The 24,697-nt window shown below is 50.9% G+C and overlaps 1 protein-coding gene across 5 annotated transcripts in view; it reads right to left on the bottom strand.

Annotated features, from left to right (window-relative positions):
• Window positions 1-3,899: 3,899 nt before the first annotated feature.
• Tox2 (TOX high mobility group box family member 2) overlaps window positions 3,900-24,697 on the bottom strand; it is a 91,651-nt gene continuing 70,853 nt past the window's right edge. For 2 of the 5 annotated variants that reach the window (XM_090352388.1, XM_090352391.1), the window contains exons 4-9: window positions 12,912-13,151; window positions 11,441-11,668; window positions 8,139-8,219; window positions 7,007-7,393; window positions 5,979-6,109; window positions 3,900-4,920 (exon numbers count right to left, since the gene is read on the bottom strand). In XM_090352388.1, coding sequence (XP_090208514.1) covers window positions 4,884-4,920; window positions 5,979-6,109; window positions 7,007-7,393; window positions 8,139-8,219; window positions 11,441-11,668; window positions 12,912-13,151 — 1,104 coding nt within the window. In that variant the 3' untranslated portion in view covers window positions 3,900-4,883. The remainder of the gene's footprint in view (window positions 4,921-5,978; window positions 6,110-7,006; window positions 7,394-8,138; window positions 8,220-11,440; window positions 11,669-12,911; window positions 13,152-24,697) is intronic. The other 3 variants (XM_090352390.1, XM_090352392.1, XM_090352389.1) reach the window with 2 other exon arrangements.

Below are 24,697 nucleotides of genomic sequence, written 5' to 3'. Positions count from 1 at the left end.
TTCATCTCCAAGGGAAAGACGTGAAGGCCAGGCGGGCGAGGCCATCTTTCTGTCATTCCCTCTCCCTCTGCTAACAGATTAACATCCCTAGCCTTCCTTCCTGAATGAAATTCAATTTCTTTTTGTTGGGTGGAGGGTTGGGGGGTGCTGGCTCCCCAGAAGCTCTGTGGCTTGGGAGGCCAGGCAGCCAGGACAGGATACCTTCCCAAATTCGCCCTTTGCTTCTGGTCTATACTCCTGCCCTAGCCAATTAAGTCATGCGGTTTGGAAAGGTCAGAGGATGAGGAGTCAGGATGCGTTGTCTACCTCTCGCTTGTCCACCCATTTTGGACATTTTCGGCAGGATTTTTGTTTTTTGTTTGAAGCTAAGCATGCAAACCATCCCCAGATCCAGCATGTCCACTCCCACGTGTTTACTCAACACAACTGAAAACATATGTCTGCAAAGACTGGTGTGAGCGTGTTCCCAACAGCTTCAGGCATCACTGCCAAAACCCAGCAACACACATGACTCTCAGCGGAATTGGAGGAAAACAAATTGTGCTCTGCCATTACAACGGAGTCCCACTCATCAATATGGAATGAATGGCAGACAACAACCCGGGTGGATGCTAAGTGAAAGAAGCAGGCCCGGAACTATAGAGTTTAACACCTGCAGGCCAAACTCCAGGAGCTCCTAACTGAATTAAGAGACATGGCGGGATGAGTGCTTGTACTTCATACCTATAATTCTAGTGAGCCTGGGAAAAAAGTCTTTGAGACTTTCAGTTAACCAGCAAAAAGCCAGAAGTGGAGGTGTGGCTCAAGTGGTAGAGTGCAGGTCCCAGTATACTGCTATCTCTCCCCCCACCCCAAAAAAGAGGCTATGAGGAATGGAAGAAAAAGGAGATTCATTATTATTTGTGGTGCTAATAAAAGCTATACCTCCAATGATCACTTCAAATACATTATGATAGACAGACAGACAGACAGACAGACAGAGTAGTCTGAAAGTACACCAAACACCAATAGGGTATTTTCAGAGTTCAGGAGCAAAGAAGATTCGCGGTGTGGCAGAGGCAGCTGGCAGCAAGCGGCATCAGTTCATCTCCAGCCCTCTTTGAGGTACATGCGTGAGCTACAGGTTTAAATAGAGGAAGAACTAGGGGCGGAGTCCCAGGAGTGCTCCCGTGGGCTGGAAGACATCAGGAGCGTCAGTTATTGCCTTAGGACTGGTCGTTACAATAGGAATCTCTGACACTGGCAGAGTAATGGTCCAGTCTCCTGTCCATGACTTACTGGCTTTCAGCTGGCTGCAAAGTAACTCAAGGGAAGAATGGCTCAGGACAAGAACCATAAAGGCTAAGTGGAGGAGGCCGCATGCCTTGCTTGTATACCCTTTAGTTAATCTGTGGGCCCAAGTAGGGGATCAGCAAAAAGCAGCTATGAAGCTCGTGTCACATTCCCTCCCCTGCCATGTTGGAACATTCTTCCATCTTGAGGAAACGTAGGTAAGAGTGCGTCTGGCTTTGTGGGATTACTAATTTGTACCTAAACGAGTTCCTCCCCCTCTCCCCTGCCTTGGAATTGTGGAGCTGAAATGATGCTGTCACATTTCTGTTGATCATGAAATTTTAGAAAAAAGCAAAAGTAGAGTGAGAAACAGATTAACCTCAGGGTGGAGGAGTAGAAGAGTTTCTAGGATGGTGAAAATACTGTCTACCTTGAATAGGATGGGAAGTGGATGGGGCAAACACCAAAACTCATCAGTCTACACCCCTAAAATCTGTACCCCTAAAAGCTGAGGAAAACTCTCACTACACACCAGTTGGGGACAGGGTTGAACATGGAGACCAAAAGTGGCGGGCAGTGATGGGGGTTTCCTGCCTGTGACATCAGAATTCCATTCAAGTCCACTGTGGGCTCTAAAGCCCAGTTTGGCTGATGAACTTTTCTGCTTAGACCAAGCTACATTATACTGAAGTTCTTAACTATGACCACCAGGCGGCGCCACCACGCCACTCCACACACAAATTTGCTCAAGACTGCTTAAAAAAAAAAAAAATCACCATCATTACTTGGTGATTTAGCATAATAATAACCAGTATCAATTTGAAGCACATGCTGTGTTCCAGGCTTGGCACTAAGTACTTTACCTGATGGATTTTAGACATTCCTTATTACAGCTCTTAGAACCAAGTCAAGACTGTTACACAGACAAAACTTCCAAGGTTTTTTTTTTCCCCCCACTGCTATGATTGGAGTTTGAACTCAGGGCCTACTGCTTGTTTGGTTGCTGCTCTATCATTTGATTTAGAGTTCTAGTCTTTTTTTTTAAATTCTTATTTTAGAGAAGTTTGACTTGACGTTTCTGCCCAGACTAGTGCCCGAACACCCCGATACAGCACAGAGATCTTGGGCTCTGTTTTGAGGGATCGGGGTTCCCAGGGTTCTGATCATTTCCCACTGTCTGGATCCTACGATGCTGCACTCAAGGCAGAAATGGAATAGGAACCTGTGTAGGCCATCACTGCATAACTGACAGGCTCTACACAGGAGAGGAAATTGTAACCACATGAAATATTGATGTTCCACATTACCTTGCTGGGCAGAATTGACAGCCTGGTGTTTTTGTTTGGGATTTCTTTTTCCCAAAGTGGATTACAATCTGCCCTCCGGTGAGGAGACTGCTCTTAGCAAGGCTGCACATACCCCTGGGGCTGTCAGCTGGAAGGAGGGCTGCCATGCTGGGAGGAGGAGTGTCTGTGGGCTGTAGGAAACTTCTCTATGTCCCTGCCTGGTTCAATACACCTGCCATGCCCCCTCCTCAAAAGAAAGGTGTAGCTTGGTACCACTGGGATATAATGCTGGCAATCCTTAGCAAATCAGGAGGCGGGGGCATGGAGGTTCACAGTTCAAAGCCAGCCTAGACATTAAAGTCAATGAGACTCCCACCTCTAATAAACTAACAAAATGTGAAGCTGGAGGAACAGCTGGAATGGAGGAGCACCTGCCATGAACAAAAGGAAAGTGAATAAGAGCTCAAGATTTTGAGTTTAAGACATAATACTGTATTGGCACAAAAATATATATAATAAATTTTAAAAATGATCTGGCCACAGCCATCCCTAGCAGGCACTGAAGCCAGACAGCTAAAGGAATCACACAGCATTCCTTACCAAGCACAGAGCCTGCCTGAAGGAGGCTCTGGTCGAAGAAACACCCTGCACTCCAGGCCCACAGCCCCCTTGGGTTCTTATAGACATCTCCCAGGCAGGGCCTGTCTGTGGGTACCTATTCATGGGTTCTACCAGGTGGTGGCGGTATGTCCACAACCCAGCTCCTCATCGTCAGGCTCTCTGTAGGTCTGCTCCCTCGCTATCTCACCCTGCCTCCAAATACATTGGCCTTTGCAGTGTCATCTGTAATCTGTAATTGTAATGCCAGTGCTTCTGAGAACAGACTGGTGCTTTGGGGGTGTTTTTCAGGCACTAGGGATTTTATGGACACTCTTCAGTTTCTGGAGGGGCAAATTTCACACGGAAGGCTGACGTTTCTTCTCTTGTGTGTGGAGTGTTAGGTGTGATGCCTTTGATCAATTCAGCACGTTTTATTGACCCTTTACTTTGTGACATGAACAGTGTTGAGTCTTGTATCTGTCTTCTGAAAAAGCAGATGTCAGCAAGGCCTGTCACTTCCCTATCAGCCCACATGGTATGGGCAGTGGCAGGCAGGGCTTTGACCCAAATCTGTCCTCTCGCTTTGGGGGGCCGGGCTAGCTTATAAAGTACAAGCACACGCGAGTGGCGAGTGTTTCTCTCTCTCTCTCTCTCTCTCTCTCTCTCTCTCTCTCTCTCTCTCTCTCTCTCTCTCTCTCTCTCACACACACACACACATACACACCCCAGACTTGCTTGTCACTTTTCAGAAATTTTATTATAAAGAGATTTGAGAGAAGCAATGGGCCACAGGACGGACAGGTGTCAGGGCCCAGAAAACAGCTGCAAACAATGCCAAGAACCCCAACCCAAACAAAACCCCCAAACACACACACATTAGGATCAACTGCAACTTTGTTCTCATGTTTTCTTTATAAATATGTTCCCCCCCCCAAAAAAAAACCCAAACAAACAACAAAACAAAACCAGAATCATCACTGGAAATCTTAAATAGATGGACACACGTTTTAAGAAATAATAAAGAACAATGCCTCTGACTGGGGGTAGAAATTGTCCTGATAACATAGCATTAGTTTAACAGTTGCTTGTGCATATGTCTCCCTTAAGATAAAACTTAAAAAAAAAAAAACAAAAACAAAGAAAACCATTGTGTTAAGGATCATAGAAAATGCTTTTTAACCATAAAGGAAACTACTTGTCTTTCCCCCCCCACAAAATAACCTCACAGATGCCTTCAGCACAGGTCTAAAACACTTGGTAGCTACTTACACGAAACCCACGGTCTGTCTCCTCACAGTGACTACCAGCAAACCGTATTTGCACGCCTGTGGCTGACCAGGTCCCAGCCCTACATCTGGGATGGGTTTCTGTTGATAAACGACCTTGCCAGGGGTCAGGGAGCTCAGTGAGCTCGGGCTGGGGCCAGATATCCAGACACAGGGTACAGGGCAGGGAGCAGGGGCCACAGCAGCCCTGGAGCAAGCGGGTCAGCGGGCAGAAGGTTCCTGCAGGTTCTTTGGGCTGGCAGTAGGCGGCAGGCTGCCTCCGCAGAGGCTGATGGGACGTCGAGGAAGAGACTCAGCCCTGGGGCACCGGGGGGAGGGTGCGTCACTGTTCTGGGCTGGCGGGTCACCCCACCTGCTACCACAGCCTTACTCCTGTGGGCAGCCCCTCAGATGCTGAGCAGTGCCCTCCAGTGCGCCTCAGGGCCGGCGGGAGGCAGGATTAGGTGAGGTAGAGCGATTTGTCCCTGGGGAGCAGGCTGTGGGGGGAGGAGGGGAGAAAGGAGTGTCAGCGGCTGGAGCCCACCCTGGAAGGGGGGCCCTGCTCCAGGATGGCTCATCCTGGCCCTTTGGAAGGCCTGTGGCAGGGCCACCCACTGTCCACCAAGAAAAGCCACACAACCCTCTGCTGCCCACGTGAGAGTGTGGCATGTCCTTCCTTCATCAGAGTCCATTCTAGGAGGGCCCGGCACCTGTGGCTCTTTCTATGGAGGACAAAACACCTTTAGCTGTCATTCCAACAGGGAGCGCCAACATCTGCACAGGCCTAGGGAGGGCGGGGTGCACAAAGGCCTGTGTCTGCCTGCTACCCTGGCTTCCTGGAGGGAACCCTTGGTGAGGGGAGAGGGCTGGTGTGTGTGTGGGGGGGGGTCCTGTGTGCTGGGAATCCCTCCAGCTGAGTCTGGTCACACAGCAGGTCTTCCTCTGGGCCAGTCAGAAGTGGCTGCCATACACCAAACAAGAGTGAGGCGTCTCCACAGTGTGGGCAGACACTAAGCCAGTGACTGCCTGACTGAGCTCCTCCTTGGCCTTCATGGCATTCTCTGTGGCTGTGGTCTCTGCTCCAAGCTCCCATGGGGTCAGGGAGGGGCACGTTTCCAGCCCAGGCTACCATCTTCCCATCTTACTCTGCTCTTCTCCCATATGTCCTGTCTCCCCTACATGTGTACATGCACAAATGTGTATACAACACACACACACACACACACCTCCCCTTCCCTCCCCTATCATCCAGGGCATCCCAGTTCCCACTGTCTGCTCCACTTCAAAGAACTTCAGACACACGGTCCGGGGACAGAGGGAGGGTGCTGGCTGGCCTCAGTTTCTTAGGCCAGGGCATGAGGTCAGCTGAGAGCCTCTGGACCTTGCTTTGCTCTGTACTGTCCACAGATCTCAGCATCCACAGGCAGGGCAGCTGGCAATCACCCCCATTCTCCTGAGTGACCCCCCCCATCTCCAGACCCCTGTTACCCCTGCCCTCTCCCACCCTGTGAGGTCGACAGGCAGGGCCCACAGGGGGAGGCCATCAAGGACTGACCTGCAGGTGCTGAGGCCTCGCTCCCCGCCAGGGTAGCTGCCATCCCAGTCTCCGCTGCTGGTCGTGGGGTTGGACGGGCCAGGAGAACGGGAGCCAGAGCCGCCTGGGAACTCAGCTATGTGTGGGAACTCCTACGGGGAAAGGGGACGGTCAGAGCCGGGGCAGTGCAGTCTCTGTGCGTTTCAGGAGACGCCTCCTGCAGACACTCCTGGGACCACACAGAACGTCCATTCTGCCTCCAGTGTCTCTCCCCTTTCCCCAGGGAGCACCATGGGAGTTCTGCCTCAACTCAGTGGTTGCGCCTCTCACCTAGCATGGGCAAGACCCTGCGCTCCATCCCCAGCACTACAAATTGAACAGAAAATGAAAATAAACAGGGAAAAGGAGCTGGGTGACGGTGACTCATGCCTGTCATCCTAGTTACCCAGGAGGCTGAGATCTGGGGATCATAGTTCAAAACCAGCCTGGGAAGGAAGTCCATGAGACTCTTATCTTCTATTAACCAACAGATACCGGAAATGGTGCTATCACTCAAAGTGGTAGAGTGCTAGTCTTGAGCAAAAGGGCTCAGGGACAGTGCTCAGGCCCTGAGTTCAAGCCCCACGACAGACTAAATAAATAAAAAAGAAAATATCTCAGCAGCCGTGGGGAAAGGAAGCTCTGCTTCCAGGGCCCTTCCAGCCCTCCCCTTTCTGTTCCCCAATCTGTTACGTGGAAGTGTCAATGGCTTGGTGGAACCATGAGTGGAAGTGAGGCCTTAAAGGCTTTGGGGAGGACAGGACAGAAATCACCACCCTTTTGAGCCAAGGCAGCCTGGAGATCACTGATGGATCTACCTGGCACTCCCCAGCTGTCTCCTGCTACAGTCTCTCTCAGGTTAGGTACACAGACCCATTACCCAGATGAGGAAACCAAGGCTCAGACAGGTACAAGGCCATGGCTAAGGTCACACAGCTAGGGAGGTGCAGGGTCGCCTCCATATCTCCCACAGAGGGTCACAGAAGGCTGTCCCTGTTGTCCTTGCTTACCTGTGTCCCTGGAGGTGAGGGGCTCATGGCCAGCTGTACCTGGAGTGCCATGGGGGCAGGGAGGACAGGAGGCTGGGGGGCTGGGGCCATGTTCACAGGGGGGCTGAGGAGGGCGCTCTGGGCGTGTGGGGGCAGTGGCAGCTGCTGATGCAGTGGGGGGCTGAGAGGGAAGGAGGGGGGCGGAGAAGCACTGAGACCCGGCAGCAGAGCCTTGGAGCTCAGCGTCCGGGCGAGGCTGGCAGGAGAGGCCCCGCTGCGGAAGGCCTGTAGGTCGGAGGGCGTCAGGAAGGAGGCCAGGCCAGGCATGGCGTACATGGGCTGCTTGGGCGGGAGCATCTTGGCTGGCGGATTCGCCTGGGTGCTCTTGGCCTCACCTTCTGGGGGGCTCTGGAAGGAGATGGAAGGCTGTCATTCTAGACATGAGGAGGAAGTCAGAAGCGGGGCTGTGAGGCCAGGTGGTTTTGTAAGCCACTGACCAGGGCTGAGCTGGCCCGGGGCTGCTTCTGGAGGGAGAGTATGGACTGACCCGTGGTCATTACAGGCTGGTGCTCAGGCGCCCTGGCTCTGACCACCTCCCTGTCCTGCCTTGATCCCATGGGGGCTGGCCTGCCCAATGCATCCCTCCTTCATTCCTTTGCTTGGCAGTATGGCCAGCACCAAGGGGCCTTGCCATCCTCAATTCCAGCTCCTCCTGGCCTCTCAACTCTGAGACTCCTCTTTGCGTAACCCTTCAAGGCCCCCCACCCCTAGTGGCGTCTCCTCTGTGACTGCCTCCAGAACAATGCCCCCCCCATTAGGGCTGCACCGCACCCTTGCCCTGCTGGAGTGGACAGACACCCAGAGTGGCACGGTCAGGATTCGAGGCTGGCAAAGCCAGGTTTGAACCAAGAACCTCTGCTCAACTGGATGATTCCAGACTTGCTGTCGATTGCCTCTGAGTACCAGCTTCTTGTTGGAAGGATTCCATGAAATGAGATGCAAGGAAAGTGCCCAGCACAGGCCCAGCGCATGGTAGGGGTGATCTACAGGTCTCCTTCCAAGGCCTACGGTGGCCACCCCCACGGGGCCTGGCACTTGAGCCATCCCTCAAGTGGTCCATTGGTATCAGGGCATGGCCTAGGGATTCCCTTACCTTGGAGACCAGGCTAGCTCTGTAGGCTGCCAAGGCTTTCAGATACTCTTTCTTGGCTGCTTCAGTCTTCCTCTTGTAGGCCTGAAAGATGCAAGCAAGACATAGGCAACTTGGGGAAGAATGTCACAGCCTGGGATGACAAGGCCTGGGTTCCAGAACTCCCGCCACGTATCTGTGTGCTCTTGAACAATATACTTTACATTCTCTGGGCTTCCAGGTCACAATTTACTTCAAGGAAGAGCTCAGGAAGGCCCTCTTCTGAGGAGCACAGTGTAGATTTCTTAATAAAGCATCCTGTTTTAATTCTGGTATGAAACCGATTGTTCAGATACATCTGTCTAGATTGGCATTTGCTAACATTGCTATTAGAAATTTTCGACGCAAGTTCTTACACTGTTGTACAGCTTGTCTCAGTCTGTACTTTCTTGTGGTAGAGTCCTCCCACAATGCCTTGGAGCTTGGTCTTTGAGATTACTTTTGAAAGGGAGAAAAACTGTTCTTTTTTTTTTTTTTGTCTAAATGGGTTGCTTATGGGGCTGGTAGTTTGGCCTAGTGGTCGAGTGCTTGCCTAGCATGTACAAAGACCTGAGCTCGATTCCTCGGTACCACATACATAGAAAAAGCTGCATGTGGTGCTGTGATTCAAGTGGTAGAGCTCTGGCTTTGAGAAAGCCCAAGGACAGTGCTCCAGCCCTGAGTTCAAGCCCCAGGACTGGCAAAAAACAAAAACAAACCTCCCTGCTTCAGCCTGGTAGCTTGGTACTTGTTGACTATTCTCCTAACATAGCAGCAAGAATAGAAGGGAAAAGAGGAACTGCTTTGGGATAAGGAAAGATTATTGAGATGTTTGAAAGGTTTTGTTAACTAATTTTCCCAAGATGGAATTAAGACACTCCTCAGAAGTAAGAGGGTGCAGTTTTGTTTTGAGATTACTTGTATAGTGTTAATCTTATTTCAAAGCCTTTTATAGGTCACCTTATAAAACTCTAACTTACCCTATTCAAACTAGCCAGTCCAAAGCAGACCGTGAACCTGCACTCAAGCAGGGCAGGGCCTTCTGGGAGGAGCAGGCTGCCTGCTGTGTGCTTGCTGGCTGGATTTCTGGCTGACAGCTACTCTTCTACAGTACACTTTGCCTTGCTGAGATAATTCATTGTTTTTGTGTCTGTCATTGAGGCTTCAGTGGCTCTTGGAGGGCAGATGTATAACCCTTCGGTCAAAGGACAAGAACAAATACTATGCAAGGAGACGTGAAAAGTATTCCCACAGTGGGCTGCCGCCTGCCACTCTGGAGACTCTGAGTTGCTATGTGATCAAGCCTGGCCAGCCTGCGGGACAATAAGACGCTCAGCGCCCTGTTTTTCCCACTGCTCCTGCTGACAGCCAAGCCAGCCAATTGACTGCAGCTGACTGCGCGTACACAGACATATATTCTGCTTAGAGCCATAGCAGAACCATCTGGCTGAGCTCGACTTTAACTGTACAGTGAATAACATCTTGACTTTATGACTTTTCTGTATTCAGGACTTGTCTGCTCTCTGGTGATTTGGGAAAATGCTCTTAACCAATTACAAGATTACCTAATGTTTTGGGGAGAAGAAAGCTTTTAAAGTCCTGGATCACTATAAGGGGTAAGTCACTGGGATAAGAAAACAGAGTAGAATGTCTAAGCTGGGTACCAGTGACCCACGTCTGCAATCCTAGCTACTTAGGAGGCTGGGATTTGAGAATCTCAGTTTGAAGCCAGTTCAAGAAAGAAAGTCTGAGAGACTCTTACTTTCAATGAACTATTCAAAATGCCAGAAGTGGAGCTGTGGCTCAAGTGATAAGAGCACCAAAAGCCCAAGGACAGAGCCAAGGTCCTGACTTCAAGCCCAGGACTAGCACCAAAAAAAAGTGAATGTCCAGGAAACTCATGTCCAATTAACCACCAGAGAGTGGCATAGTGGTAGAGCACTAGCCTTGAGCTAGCCCAGACTTGAGTTCAAGCCCCATGTCCAACCAAAATCAGTAGAGGAGAAAATATTGTCATCATCACTATTACTTGTAAAAATACATATTCACATATGCATTTATAGAAATATATATATATATACAGACAAATGTAGGTATGTATGTGTTTATATGCTTATGCCTACACACATAATAGACATAAATATATACAGACATTTATGTGTGTATATGGAATGGATATATGGGTATCTTTTTATTACTATTAACTTGAATTCCAAGGAATCAATTGAAACCTGATTAAAGATAATAATAGCGCTTAGCTATATCGGTAGTTACAAAATAAATTCTTATCTTTTTAATATGTCAACAACAACCTATTAGAGAAATGGAAGGAATCACTCTATAACACTCTATATACAGTGATGTATTTATAATGCTTTATTATAATGCAGTATACTAAGTTCTTGGATGGGAATGAATATATAAAAAATTCTTGGATTAAAAGAAAATACACACACACATCTCAAAATAACAAGGAGTGTGACTTAAGGAATAGAGCATTTTGCTAGCAGACTGAGGGATTTGTAGTTCAAATCCCAGTAATACTAAACAACAATGAAAAAGATGGGCCATGGTTTTCATTCTCATCTCATGGAGGGGGAAGGGAGATCCAGATGTGGCTACACCCAAAACAGCTGGGAAGTGTAGCGCTAGAACTCAGCAGCTTGGCCTAGTGGTAGAGTGCTTGCCTAGCATGCACGAAGACCCAGGTTTGATTCCTCGGTACCACATACGTAGAAAAAAGCCGGAAGTGGTGCTGAGGCTCAAGTGGTAGAGCTCTAGCCTTGAGAAAGTCCAAGGACAGTGCTCAGGCAAAAAAAAAAAAAAAAAAAAAAAATTGAAGTCAGTGATTAGTATATAGAGATTCCCTTCTTGAATACTTGTTTGTTAAACATGTCATTTGAAATATAATGTAAAAATCATGTTAATAAATTCTTTAATAAAAAAATTGAACTAAGCTGGCACTGACAGCTCATACCTGTACTCCTCCCAGCTACTCAGGATGCTGAGATCTGAGGATCACAGTTCAAAGCCAGCCGGGCATGAAAGTCCATGAGACTCTTATCTCCAATTAATCACCAGAAAACTGGAAGTGGCTCAAGTAGTAGAGCACTAGCCTTGAGAAAGTCCAAGAACAGTAGTGCTCAGGCCCCGAGCCCAAGCCCAGAATTGGCAAAAAAACAAAACAAAACAAAACAAAAAACCTCAGCAGCTTCCAGAAAGCCAAACTGGGCCCAGGAGGCCCCAAGGCCTCAGAGATGGCTCAGAAAGGACGGAGGCTCGCTCACCTGCTTCTGTTCCTCTCCCAGACTGTCCCACATGGAGGCCACGATTTTGGACACATCTCCAAAGGTGGCGCTGGGATTCTGCCCCTTGATGGCGGCCTGTGTGTCTCTGAAGAAGAGTGCGTAGGCTGACACAGGCTTCTGGGGCTCGTTGGGATCCTTCTTCTTTTTCTTCTTCGGGTTCTTGGCCTTTTTTCCTGGGTCAGCTGACGGTCTCTTCTCTCCTGAAATCTGACCAGGTAAGAAGAGTCAGAACACCATAGAAGGTCAGCGGCTTCCTGCCAAAGATAAAACTCCAGCCAAACTGTTAAGACTCACTACTCGCTGGGTGGGGAGGCATTGAACAGGCAGACAGAAAGACACCCACAGACACAGACAAAAACCAGGCAGACACCCAGAGTGACACAGGCACTTACACAGCTGCATGCACGAGCACATGCACACACACACACCCTGGGTATATCTTTAGCTCTTCCTCTTTTAAAACATTTTTTCGCTGTGATCTTGGGTTTTGAAATCAGGGACTGGAGTTGTAAGGCAGGTACTTTCACCCTTGAGCCAGGCCTCTACCCACTGTTGGTTTTCTTTCTTCTTCTTCTTCTTCTTCTTCTTCTTCTTCTTCTTCTTCTTTTTTTTTTTTTTGCTTTAGTTATTTTTTCAGATAGGGTCTAGAGGTTTTTGTTTTTGTTTGTGTTTTTTTTCCCTGTGGCTGACCTCATACTACCAATCCTCAGATCTATAGCCTCTTAACCTCACATCCAATATTAGGTTTCATTTTTTGTAAAGAGAACTAGCACTACTGTAAGCCTGATTTTCCTTCTCCGGGAGGAGAAGGAAAGTCTTCACAGCAATAGAGAGACTCTTTAGGGTCAAGAATGCTAAACTACAGGTGAAGTCAGCCAGTGACCGAGAGCAATAAAACCATCACCTTGTGACTTTCCAACTTTCTGCTAGACAAAAATCATTTGCAGGGCCAAGGGTGTGGCTTAGTGGTAGAGTGCTTGCCTCACATGCATGAAGCCCTGGGTTTGATTCCTCAGTACCACACAGAAAAAGCTGGACGTGGTTCTGTGGCTCAAGTAGTAGCGTACTAGCCTTGAGAAAACCAAAGAACAGTGCTCAGGCCCTGAGTTCAAGCCCCTGAACTGGCAAAAAAAAAAAATCATTTGCATCTTTTTCATGTTTTAAAATTTCAAAACATTTCTGTGTTATTCTATCACTTTTTCCCCATCAAGAGAACTTGTAAAAGCTTTAAAAGCCCCTAACCAACAGGCTATGGCTGGGTCCTAAGAAGCTGGGTTGTGGAGGCAGCTGCTTAGACCACACCTGGGCCTGACATAGAACAGGAAGTCTTCCGTCACCAGGGAACAAATTCTACAGCAGAAGACGCAGCCTCCCTTCTAGACTGTTCCAGAGGAAGTGAGGGCCATATCTCAGCAGGGCCCCTCCTCCACTGCCTCTCCATCCTACACACCTTGAAATGGGCTTCCGACTCCTCTTCCTGTGTGGAGCTGGAGGGAGAGGGCGTGGCGGACTTGCTTCCTGGGGGGGACGGGGAGCTGTGAGTGATGCCACTGCGAAGGCTCATCTGGGAGATGAGCTGGGACTGGCTGAGGGCACTCATGTGGCTGGCCAGCATGGCTGGGCGGGCCAGCAGGGGCCCTGTCCGGCCTGAGTCGTAGGCAGCCACCTCAGAGTGGACCATCTCCTGGATCTGGGAGGAGACAGAGCACCTGTTAGAAGGCTCCTCCCACCACCCCTCCCCGACGTACATCCCAGGCCCGAAGCAAGGGAAGGGGGAGGTAGCTGGCTCCCCACTGCATCATGGCTCCTGCAGCAGGATCCCCAAGGTAAATCTCAAGGAAATGACATTATCCTTTCACCTCTGCCCAATGTAGAGTATGTGACGGGTATACTGCCATTCTACTGATGTGCCCCTGGACCTTGGTCCCTAAAGCCAACTGGACATCATAAATAATGAGGTGGCTCACTCCTGTAATCCTAGCCACTCAGGAGGCTGAGATCTGAGGATCGCGGTTCAAAGCCAGCCAGGGTACCACAGTCCGTGAGACTCGTATCTCCAATTAATCACTAGAAAACCAGAAGTTGGGCTGTGGCTCAAGGGGTAGGGTGGTAGCCTTGAGCTGACGAGTTCGTGTACAACAGCTAGGCCCAGAGTTCAAGTCCTACAACTGGCTAAATAAATAAATAATGCCCCCAGTGTTTCAGCTTCTGAAACACTTCTGCCCAGCTCAGCCTAGCAGGAAGCAGCTTGTCTTACAATCTCAAATTTACTCCTTCTGCTTCTTTTATTTTCCAGTTCTTCAATATCCCTGGGTTTTATCATCAGTCTATTTGAAGACACTACACAAGCACATGAGGATTGCTAAAAAGGGAGCCCTGAGGGGCTGGGAGTTTGGCCTAGTGGTTAAAGTGCTTGCCTAGCATGCATGAAGACCCGGGTTCGATTTCTTGGTACCACATACATAAAAAAAAGCTGAAAGTGGTGCTGAGGCTCAAGTGGTAGAGCTCTAGCCTTGAGAACGTCCAAGGACAGTGCTCAGGCCCTGAGCTCAAGTCCAGGACTGGCAAAAAAAAAAGGGGGAGCCCTGAAGTTCTCCTAAGTCTACACCTGAATTTTACCAAAATGGCAAACAGTATCGCCATCCTGGCAGCTAAACGAACACATCTAGGTCTCTCCCTCGCCCATGTACCCCATGCCCTGGCTCTGCCCACAGCACTCACAGTTGACCCTTCCTCCAGACTAAGGTCTAATACCTCACAGCCCTCTCCCCCACTCTGTGCCCTCAAAAATATGTATACCAGGCCATGCTGCCCCCCATTTTTTTTGGTCAGTCGTGGGCCTTGAATTCTGTGCTTATGCACTGTCCCTGAACTCTTCAGCTCAAGGTTAGCGCTCTACCACTTGAACCACTGCACCACTTCTGGTTTTCTGGCGGTTTAATTAGAGATAAGAGTCTCACTGACTTTTGTGCCCAGGCTGGCTTTGAACCATGATCCTCAGATCTCATCCTCTGAGTAGCTAGGATTATAGGTGTGAACCACCAGCGCCTGGTTAGTACCACTTTTTTTTTTTTTTGCCAGTCCTGGGCTTGAGCTCAGGGCCTGAGCACTGTCCTTGTACTTTCTCAAGGCTAGAGCTCTACCACTTGAGCCTCAGTACCACTTCAGGCTTTTTCCTATGTATGTGGTACCAAGGAATCGAACCCGGTCTTCATGCATGCTAGGCAAGCACTTCAACCACTAGGCCAAACTCCCGGCCTAGTACCACTTTTTACAATCTGTCTAAATAACAACAGTGATAATAATTGCTTTAACCTCCAAGTCTCTCTAAAATAAAAAAAATGCACGACCGTATTCTTAATACAATGTACAATATTCTTAATTTTGCTGACAAGATATTCAGTAGGTTCTTTTGAACAGAATGAGTTCTACTTCCTTCTGCTGAGTGACATTTTCTACTGTTTTTGCCTCCCCCCGCAACCCCCTGTCCCTGGGATCTCCCATTAAACACATCAGGATTCTATCTTCACCATCCTAATTTTCAGCTCTTAGTGTCTCCCCTGGGTGGGGTGGGGGTCATGGGGCTTGAACTCGGCCTGAGTACTGTCCTTCAGATAAAGGCTACAGACCTACCCTTGAGCCACAGCCCCACTTCCCGATTTCTAGAGATTAATTGGAGGTAAGAGTCTCTCGGTTTCATAGTGCCTGTGCTGGCTTTGAACCGCAATCCTCAGATCTCAGCTTCCTGAGTAGCTAGGATTACAGGCAGGCATAAGCCACCACACCCGCACGAAAAATCTTGAGCACTACAATCACTTTGGATTGCTTGGTAATCTGCAGTGTTGCTCTGTATTCCCACAGAGTTTTTAAATCCAGGAATCACTTATTTCCCCTGAAAGCAATCGTGCCTAACTCTGAAGTTTCCCTTCCCAGGGCTGCAGCACTATGAAATGAAAGTTTGTTGAGAACGTCTCCCCCTGCTCCCCTTCTTGAAACCTTTTATTTGTGTGTGGGGGGAGAACGAGTAGAATCTGCAGAAGCCACTTTCTTAGATTTGATAGAATTAGCCAAAGACTTCTCTCTTTGCCATTCCTGGGGGACTGAAATTCAAAGCCTGAGCACTGTCCTTGGACTTTCTCAAGGCTAGAGTTCTACCACTTTAGCCTCAGCACCACTTCCGGCTTTTTTCTATGTATGTGGTGCTGAGGAATCGAACCCTGGTCTTCATGCATGCTAGGCAAGCACTTTAACCACTAGGCCAAACTCCCAGCCCCAGCCAGTGACTTCTCCACACATGAGGAATGTAAGTTTCTAATTCCCAATTAGGATCTGCATAAGGACACAAGCAAATGCTCGGTGGGCGATCTCTTGACTACATGAATCTGGAAAAGTGGGCTCAGGTGTCATCTAGAACAGATGTCACATTTTCCAACGAGGTGCCTCTTCTCCACTGTGGTCTATCCCTAACACGTTCTTGTGGGACTTCCCAGGAAACTGCTTTGTGAGGGACACGATGCTAAATTCTGGGGGTGCAAAGTCCTCCTGCCCCTCCTCCTTGCACAATCATTATGGAGACAGACCTCTCCATGAAGACACGGCATGGCTGACTGATGAGACAGGAACCGATGAGGCGTGCCCACTGCACTCTGCAGCCCAGACGTCCTAGGGCACGTCAACAGGCCCTACCTGGGGATGCTGCGGTCCTCACCCTACCCACACACGCGGAAATGCCTCCACCCTTTTGTTCTTCAGAGAGGTGTCATTGGTCCACTGGCAGCTGCCACTCTCAGGCACTGTGGCACTCATTAAGCTTTCCTGCCACGTGGTAAGACTTCACTGTGGTGGCACAGATGTGGGAGTCCAGCCAGCCAGCCCCTTATTCTGCGGTACAGCTCTGCTCCAGGCCTCCCCCTAGTATCAAGCTGAGGTGTGTCCCAGTTGAGGCCACATCCCTGCACAGTCACACACCTGTGGACATTTGATTCCTGCACCACGAACTGTGGAGGCTCTGCTTCTAGGCACCTCACCTGACATCCTTCTGCCTGGACCTCAAAGGAGGAAGGGCCTGAGTGAGTGGAGCCCTTGGCTTCCCTCCCTCTTGGTGGGGCAGTTCTGAGTTGGACGTCACGGGATTGCGTTGCTGCCTCACGAGCCTGTCAACCACTGGCTGCCTCTCTGGCTGCAAATTCTTCCTGTCTCAAAGGGCTTCTGGACTTTAATCCTGCCCATCCTCACCCCCCAAAGAATTGCTTGTACCCAAGCCTCTCCATCAGGTCTGCTTTTGAGTGTTCCAAGACCATGGCTCAGCTTCCCCCCGGCCTCAGCAGGACCTCTTTCAGTCCAGGGGTTATGCTGGCCACCAAAGTGACCCTTCTGCAGCACAAAATGCCTCCTCTGTCTGGTGGTACACACCTGTAACCCCAGCACTCAGGAGGCCAAGGAAGGAGGATCCAGAGCTGGAGGCTAGCTCTTGATCCTGTCTTTTAACCAGAAATCTCTGCTTAGCATCTTTCAGCATTCCCTTAGGCCTTACTTAGCACTGATCTTGTAAAATGTCCCCCAAAACACACATAACCTCCCTCCAACCCTTTCCTATAGCTTCCTGGGGAGAGGTGGGCATCTCCCTGGATGGGGCTTCCCTCTGACCTCAGCCAACCAAGCTCTCCTGAACCCTCCCCCCTATACCCAAGGCCCTCCCTCCCAGCCCATCCTCAGGCTCCTCTCAGAGCCCCTGGGGCCACAGGCTGCCTGGTGAGCTCTGGCTCCTGGCCCGGCAAGGTCCTGCACACAGTTGGCATTGCCAATGTCTGGGAAGCTCACAGAACAGACTTCTGTTTCCCACATGGGCACACAGGGTCAGGGCCAGGGCCAGGGCCACACCCGCCCCGCATCGGGAAGGACTGGGAAGAGGAGGCAGCAAGGAGGCCGAAGCCCTGTGGATGTGTAATTGCATTCACAGCTTAACAGACTGCTGAGGCCGTGGGGACTGGAGAGGTTTTGCTCGCACGTCTTAGCTGTGGCCTCCCTGGAGAGTTCCTGGGGCTGAGTGTGCGCTATGTTCTCCTGAGGAGTGAGAAATCACAGCGTCCCCCTCCTGCCTTCTGCTGAGCTTGGAACCAACACAAGGCCTGGCCTGCTTCCCAGAGGAAGAAAACACAGATACATGCCCACTCTCGGGAACTGGAAGGCTCTCCTGGGCGCAGCACTGGCTCCTCTGCATGTGTTCAAGCCCATCCGCCCTTCCAGAAAGCCCCCGAACTCCTTAATTTTTGAGCCCCATCAGACCCCAAAGGGTGATTCAGAGCCACTAAGCAGTGTTTTAGAATCCACGCATAGTCACAGAGCAGCCCTGTGTGTGGAGGGTGCACCCACAGTGACCAGAGGGGTCACACATGCATGCGTGATGCTCACCGCCCTGTGCTGGGGGCTCCGCTCCATTCCTCCCCACTTACACCACTCACACTGGAACTCCGCGAAGTCAAGTCACTTTCCCAGGTCACATACCTGCCCACTGTCTACCATTTTCTCACTGCACCTACTAGGGAGCGAGTGCCCGGGGAGGGGCTGGGCAAGGAGCAAATAAACAACTTTCCACATCAATCACAGCTTTAATAGACATTCCATACAAGAGCCTTTCTTCCTCCCTTCCCCCTCCCTCCCTCCCTTCCCCCTCCCTCCCTCTCTTCACTCCCTCCCTCTCCTCCCTCTCTCCCTCTTCAACTGGCTTAAGGTGTGAGCTTGAACCACAGCTCTCACCTGGTGGGAAGAGATGAAGTAGAGGCTGAAAGGCTTGAGGCCCTTGACTCCGTTTGGGCTATCTCAAGAAGAGCATGCGCACTCCAGAGGCCCCCGGGGGGGGGGGGGGGGAGGAGGGAGGCTGAGGAACACACTTTGACTTGTGTTCTTTTTCTGCTCAATCTGCATCCTTCATTCTTCTCTGGTGAAGCCCCTGCATCCCCTACCCCATCACTTACACACCATCTCCATCAGGGTCTGACACCGGAGAGCCTGACTGCTGACAGACTCCAGCCAGTCCCTTCACCCAGCGCAGCCACATTCCCTTCTAGGTACTCTAATAGCAAAGTCCCTTGTGTGGCAGGGATGGTCTCAGGCAGGGGCACCATGGTGGAGGGGAATTAGCCTTCCTCACTACCATCAATGTAATGGGGAGTCTCAGTCGAAGCCCCCTTCCCGACCCCCACTTCCCCAAAGGCTTTTGGAAATCTCTTTACACATGAAGAACCAAATACTTGAAAACTATCCGCTTTGGGGGGAAAAGGATTCCAGGCTCAAGGAAGAAGCCAATAGAAAGCTTTCCCCAGGGCCTGGCCCTCGCCTGAAGCCTCATTGGTAGGAATTTCTAATAAACTTTCATGCTTGGTAGGAGATCTTTTGCACACTGACAAATTTCTCCTAAAATTTAGATGTCTTGTTCAGAGTCATAGCTCCAGTACCCAGGTGCCCAGCTGCTATTGTAAACTCAGTAAGCATTTAATTGAAACAAACGACTATAATAATAGTACATTATCCCTGCAGGCCAGGCGCCATCGCAGTTTTAATTATTGAGTGAAGAGTCACACTAATTTATCCTTTAAAGCAACAGCCCGTTCCTGATCATCTCGTTATGAATATGAAAGCCCAGCAGGGAAGGGGTGGAAGGGAAAGCAATATGTTTTGTCTTTGAAGAGAGGTTTGCAAACACAAGCAGCTGCTGCTGGGCAGGACCTGGGCGTAAAAGCATGCGTGCGTGTGTGTGTGTGTGTGTGTGTGTGTGTGTGTGTGTGTGTGTATCATATCTGTGTGTGCATACTGTACAAGCTGGGCTGGGAACCTGGTTCTTAGGTTGCTTTCATTCCTCTGTTCAGAGCTGGCACTGGCTCCACACTGATTACAAGAGTGCAAGCAGAGGCCAGTGCCCTTAAGAAGCCATGGGCTCCAGTAACAAGGTCCCCTTCATACACACCTAGTGCCACCTGACACCTCTCCATCCTCCTCCTCTCATTTGCTCTCCGCTACCTCTCCACCTGCTACCTGAACTGTCTAGACTCCTCCAGTACACAAACTGCGGCCTGTGAACTGTAGTTCCTGGTGACAGCCTATGACCACAAGTACTGGGACACAAGAAGGCAGACACAGGCCTTGCCATTGAGGAAGGACCACCACATCCAGAGAGACCCACAGACACGTGAGATGACCACATCAACAAGGTTACCTCACTTCTCTGACACTCCCTCCCCTCCCCAGCTGGGAAGACTCCCTCCTACCCCTCCCCTCTGGAATGGCATGGCCTCCCCTCCAGGAGTTGTGACTCTGGGTGTTCCTGCAAAGGGTGGTAATGCACAAGGGATGACAGGCCAGGCCTGCTGCCATTTACCTGCCTCCCTCCGGTCGTCCTGAGTGGCTCCAGGTTCTGATTCCATAACCCTATAACCCGAGGTCCCTAACAGCTGCCTCCTTAGTGAGGGCTCCGTGGGCATTTCCAGGGGAGCCAGCACATCCCACAGGCTTGATGCAGCTTTCCCATGCTCCCCATGGGCACATGGCCACACCTGAGTACTTTGCCCCAGCTCTATTCTTTTTTCTGTCATTTTCATGAATGGGTAGGCTTTTCTGGGGTCAGTGGTCACATGAGGGTGGATGTGGCATCGGTTATCTGTCATCAGTGCTGTTCTAAGCACTGTGGACCTGCCTCATGGGGCTAACTCCCAATCAATACACCTTGCCAGGCTGCAAGATGGAAGGTCTGTGACTCAGCAGGGCCCATTCGGACCCTGGAGAAGCTGGGAAGGAGGAGGAGCTGGGGAGGGAGGAGGAGCTAGAGGGTCAAGTGGGGCCAGGCTGGAAGACACTGGACTCTATGCTGAGGGTGATTAAGAACTGGAAGTGTGTTGTAGAAAGGCCAGCCTAGCTACATTTGCAGGTGGCACTGCCAGATGAGCAGTGACAGTTTGTGGCACTCAGCTAGGTGACATGTGTAGAAGTGCTGGGGGGACGGGAGGGGAGCAGAACTTAGAATGCTCAAAGATGATACCTCCCACCAGTGGTGTGCACAGTCTGGCCACCAAGGGAAGAGACTGGCTAAGTGAGGGAGGGGCCAGCTGTGAGTGGGCTGAGCTCAGGCACAGGTCCCAAGTGGAGATCTTCCCACAGGGAGAAACGAGAGTGGGAGAGGGAGGAAGGGAGACAGACAGACAGACAGACAGGTAAAGGAGGTAAAGGAGCCTAAAAAAGGGTAGCCTGGTGTGTCAGGCTTTGGAGGGAATGGCCAGCTCGAGTAAAACAGCCAAAGTCAAACTGGATGAGAATATTATATAACGAGGTATAAAGCAGAGAACAGCAGTGTCTCTAACCAGAGCGGCGGCCATGGAATCACGAGGAGATGGGGTGGAAGCGAATACAGATAACCATGGTTGATGACCCCACCTGGGCTATGGGTGGTTCTCAAAGGCTGGCCAGGGGAAAGCAGGGACGCTGCATCTGTGTGCTAAGCCCCTAGGAGGTTAAGCTGCAGAAAGGACAGGCCTCAGCCTGCCATGTCCTGCCAGGCACATGCTCTCAGCCTGACAATCCTTCAACAGATGCTGCCACCTCTACTTCCCAGCGGACTCCCCCACATCTGAAGCTCACAGGGAGCAGGGCCAGGATGCGAACCCAGAGCTGTCTGACCCCAGAGTCTGTGTGCCCACTGTGGAGGGCAGAGGGACCCTGGCCCTACCACGCCCCCGTCACAGCTGGCCTGGACCCACCACCTCCTCTCACCCCCAGTGCCTAGTGTTAGTGCAGATTTATCTGTCTTGTTTTGACTCATCTCTGCATATCTCTGAAGGGAGGGGACTGCTGGGACACACCAATGACAAACGACCTGGAGAACTGCCAGGATCACAGCGGAGCTGGAGAAAAGCCCATGCTCAAGGAGTCAGCACTCCGCCATGTGTCAGTGGCTCACACCTGTAATCCTAGCTACCCAAGAGGATTAAGGTTCAAAGCCAGCCTGGGCATGAAATTAACCAACAGAAAACTAGAAGTGGTACTGTGGCTCAAGTGGTAGAGTGCCAGCTTTGAGCTGAAGAGCTCAGGGACAGTGCTCAGGCCTAGAGTTCAAGCCCCATGACCGACCAACAAAACAAAAACCCAGAGTCAGTACCCCAAAGGGTAGGGGACCGGCCGGGGGCTACAGCAGAGAAGCTGGGGGAGCAGAAGGGGCAACCCACTGGGGGTGAGGGCATATGTTCAAAGGCACTGGGGAGGCAGGATGAGAAAAGAATGACCCAGAGGTTACTGCACTCCAAGATGGAGGCAGGGGCAGGAGGCCGGGGACAGACTCAATAAGCAGGAGTGAGCTGGGGAAGGAAAACCAGCCACCAAGGGTGGCCACCCTTGGTCACAGATATGTGTATGCGTGAGGACCCATCCAGCTATGAGTGCGCCCCTCCATACTCCTGTGTCTTATCTTCAGACTCTCTCAGGGGCATCTGAAGTCCCCCAGAAAGCGCGGGAAGGATGCAGGGCTTCTGGATAGTTTTGGCAAGGGTCTTCACGTCCCCATCTGGGCAATGGGCACACTGTCTTGTCTGCTGGCCGACCTGGCTGGCCTGTGAGCTTCACGGATGAGGAAGGGCAGTCTGCCTTGCTCACAGGGCAGGCGGAGAATCTGGTGCAGAGTGGGGGCGGGGGGCTCAGTGCAAGTTGTAGAGTGAGCAAGTGGATGCCAGCATGGACCCGATGAAACTGCCGGGAACCGGAAAAAGCACTTCCCCTTCCAGCCATCACTTCGTCCTGTATCTGCTGCTCCCCATCTCTCCCCAGTCTGACCCCACTCAGGCTGCTTCTGGGGGCGCCTCTACCCTAAGCATCTCCCCGTGGGGCTCCTCGTGGGGACCCGGTTTCTCTCCACAGCCACTCTCGCTTCGCGCGTCCCCAACTCTTCGGCTTAGGTAGGGGTCCTGGCTGACTCCTCTTATGGCACCAGGGAACTAGTCAGAGCTGTAACCACAGGTGAATGTGTGCACATGTGTCCCCGAGGGGTCCTGTCCTAAGTGGGGCTGCCTCTACATCCACCCCAAGCATGAAAAAGGGGCCCCCAGCCAGCTCCCCACCCCACCGCTCCTCTGCTCCTCACTGCCTGCCCACCTTTGCCTATGCCAGCAATGCCTTGCGTGGTGTCCCCGCCCCCCCCCCCCCTTGCCCAGACCCTGGCCCATGTCAGCTGGCCCCTGACCAGGCCCTTCATGTTTCTGGGCTCCTTCAGCCAAGGGGCACATGTGGTACGAGAGAGAAAGAGAGACACAGACAGACAGACAGACAGACACAGAAAGCACCCACTGGCTGCCTGAGGGGCTCAATCTGGGGAGTGGGAGCTGCTGAGTGGGCTCAGAACAGCTGGAGACCCCGTGTGGTAGGTGGTGAGGCCCCCACATGAGAGGGAAACCTCAGGAAAGGCCAGGGTGTGCCATGCCCTTCGCCTGCATGCTGTAACAGCCTACACTCTGAATTAGCAGGCGTGCTAATTAAAACCATCTTTTCCGAAGAATTTATTACAGAATATTCTGAGCTAATTACATATTCTCTGGAGTGATCCCAAGCACTTTGCTAATGCAGTGTTGAAATCTCTTTGGCCACCCTTGTTTAAATTATTCATCAGGCCCCGCAACAGTTGTGAACTGTAATTTAAACAGTCAGTTCATGCATATTCAATTAACACAACAAACACTGGTGTGTTTTACCGCCTTGCTGCTCCATGTTTTCTATCCTCTGTTTATTACGTGTTTATGTGTTTTTTATGAACTCTTAGAAAAGGAGGAATATGCTGCTGCCTGTTGAAATCCTAGGCTAAGCTGAGGCTGGGAGGGGGCTCAGAGGCCTCACCCCACAGATGATGGATAGAAGAGGGCCCACAGAAGGTTAGGATTCCTGCGGCACAGTCAGAGCCTGGCATTCTAGGACCACTCAACTGGCCACAATTTAACTGCGGGAGGCAATAGGCTGCTCATGGTGCAGGCTGGCCTCGCCCTTCAAACGCAAGGCCAGGGGACCCCTCTCTCACTATTTGCTTTACCACCCACCAGAAACTCTGAAGCCTCTACTTCTGACTCTTTTATTTTTGCTCATGTCCTTTCTGGAGGACAGGCCCTGAGTCTCACTGTCTGGACGATACATAGTCCCAAGGTGTGGAGAGCGGGGAAGCCTTGGTACTGCTGGGCTGGGGCTGGGGCCTGCTGGTCTCCGCTCCTGCCCCTCCTCCTTCCCTATTGTATTCAACTACTCAGTGAGGGAGAGGCTCTGTCTTGGGGTCTGGTGGGGCTGTAACTCAGTCTCCTACTTTACAAAACATGGAAATGTGGAGAAATGTGGAAGTGAAGAAAAACATAAACCATTTTTTTCTTCATTTTGGGGACACTGGGGTTTGAACTCAAGGTCTTAGGCTGGCTAGGTTGGTATCCTACTACTGCAACCACACTCCCAGCCCTTTCTGCTTTTTGTATATATTTTAGATGGGGGAATTGTTTTTACGTGGGACCCCGTTGGCTGGCCGTTGTCATCCTACTTCTGCCTTCCATGTAAACTGGGATTACAGGCGTGTGCAACTATCACTAGCTTTTTTGGGATGGGGAGGGAGGGGAAAAGAGATTAAAATCTCACCAATTTTAACTATTTTTGTCCATGCTAGTCTAGAACTCGGATCCTCTCATCTCTCTGCCTCCCACACAGCTGGGATTACAGCAAGGAAGTTCTGTACCTGGAGATACTTCCGTTTCTATGGTTATCATCACCACACATCCTAATTGAAATTACTTGGCCATATGCTCCAAAGCACAGCCGGCCATCCATTTGGATTTATTTAAAATAGCCACTGAGTGTCTAGTTTCTGTCCCAGGCATCAATTTAGGGAGATGGGGATGCAGTTGCAAAAGAGACAGACCCAGTATCTGTTCTCTGGATAGCTGTATTCAGCTAAGGGAGTAAGGTCAATAAATGTAGCCCAGCTTAGAAATGGCAAGGGCCCTAGGCAGGGAAAGGGGTGCAAATGGAGTGGGAGGAATATTAGAAAAGCCCTTTAAGAGAAAGGGACATCTGAGCCGCCTTCCTAGGACTCAAAGAAGGGTCAAAAGTGGTGACACAGGAGAGGAAATGTGATCCAGGCAGAGGAGAAGCCACAGAGTCTGGGCTCTGAGACCTGGCTTGGCACAGCCCAGGGGAGGGAGGAGCCCCCAAAGCAGCGGGCAGGTGAGGGGAGCA

The sequence above is a fragment of the Megascapheus bottae genome, chromosome 18, assembly GCF_031878675.1.
Source record: "Megascapheus bottae isolate mThoBot1 chromosome 18, mThoBot2.hap1, whole genome shotgun sequence".
NCBI lineage: Eukaryota > Metazoa > Chordata > Mammalia > Rodentia > Geomyidae > Megascapheus > Megascapheus bottae.
Note: the sequence above shows the minus strand (reverse complement) of the source record. Positions and strands in the feature narration are given on the sequence as shown.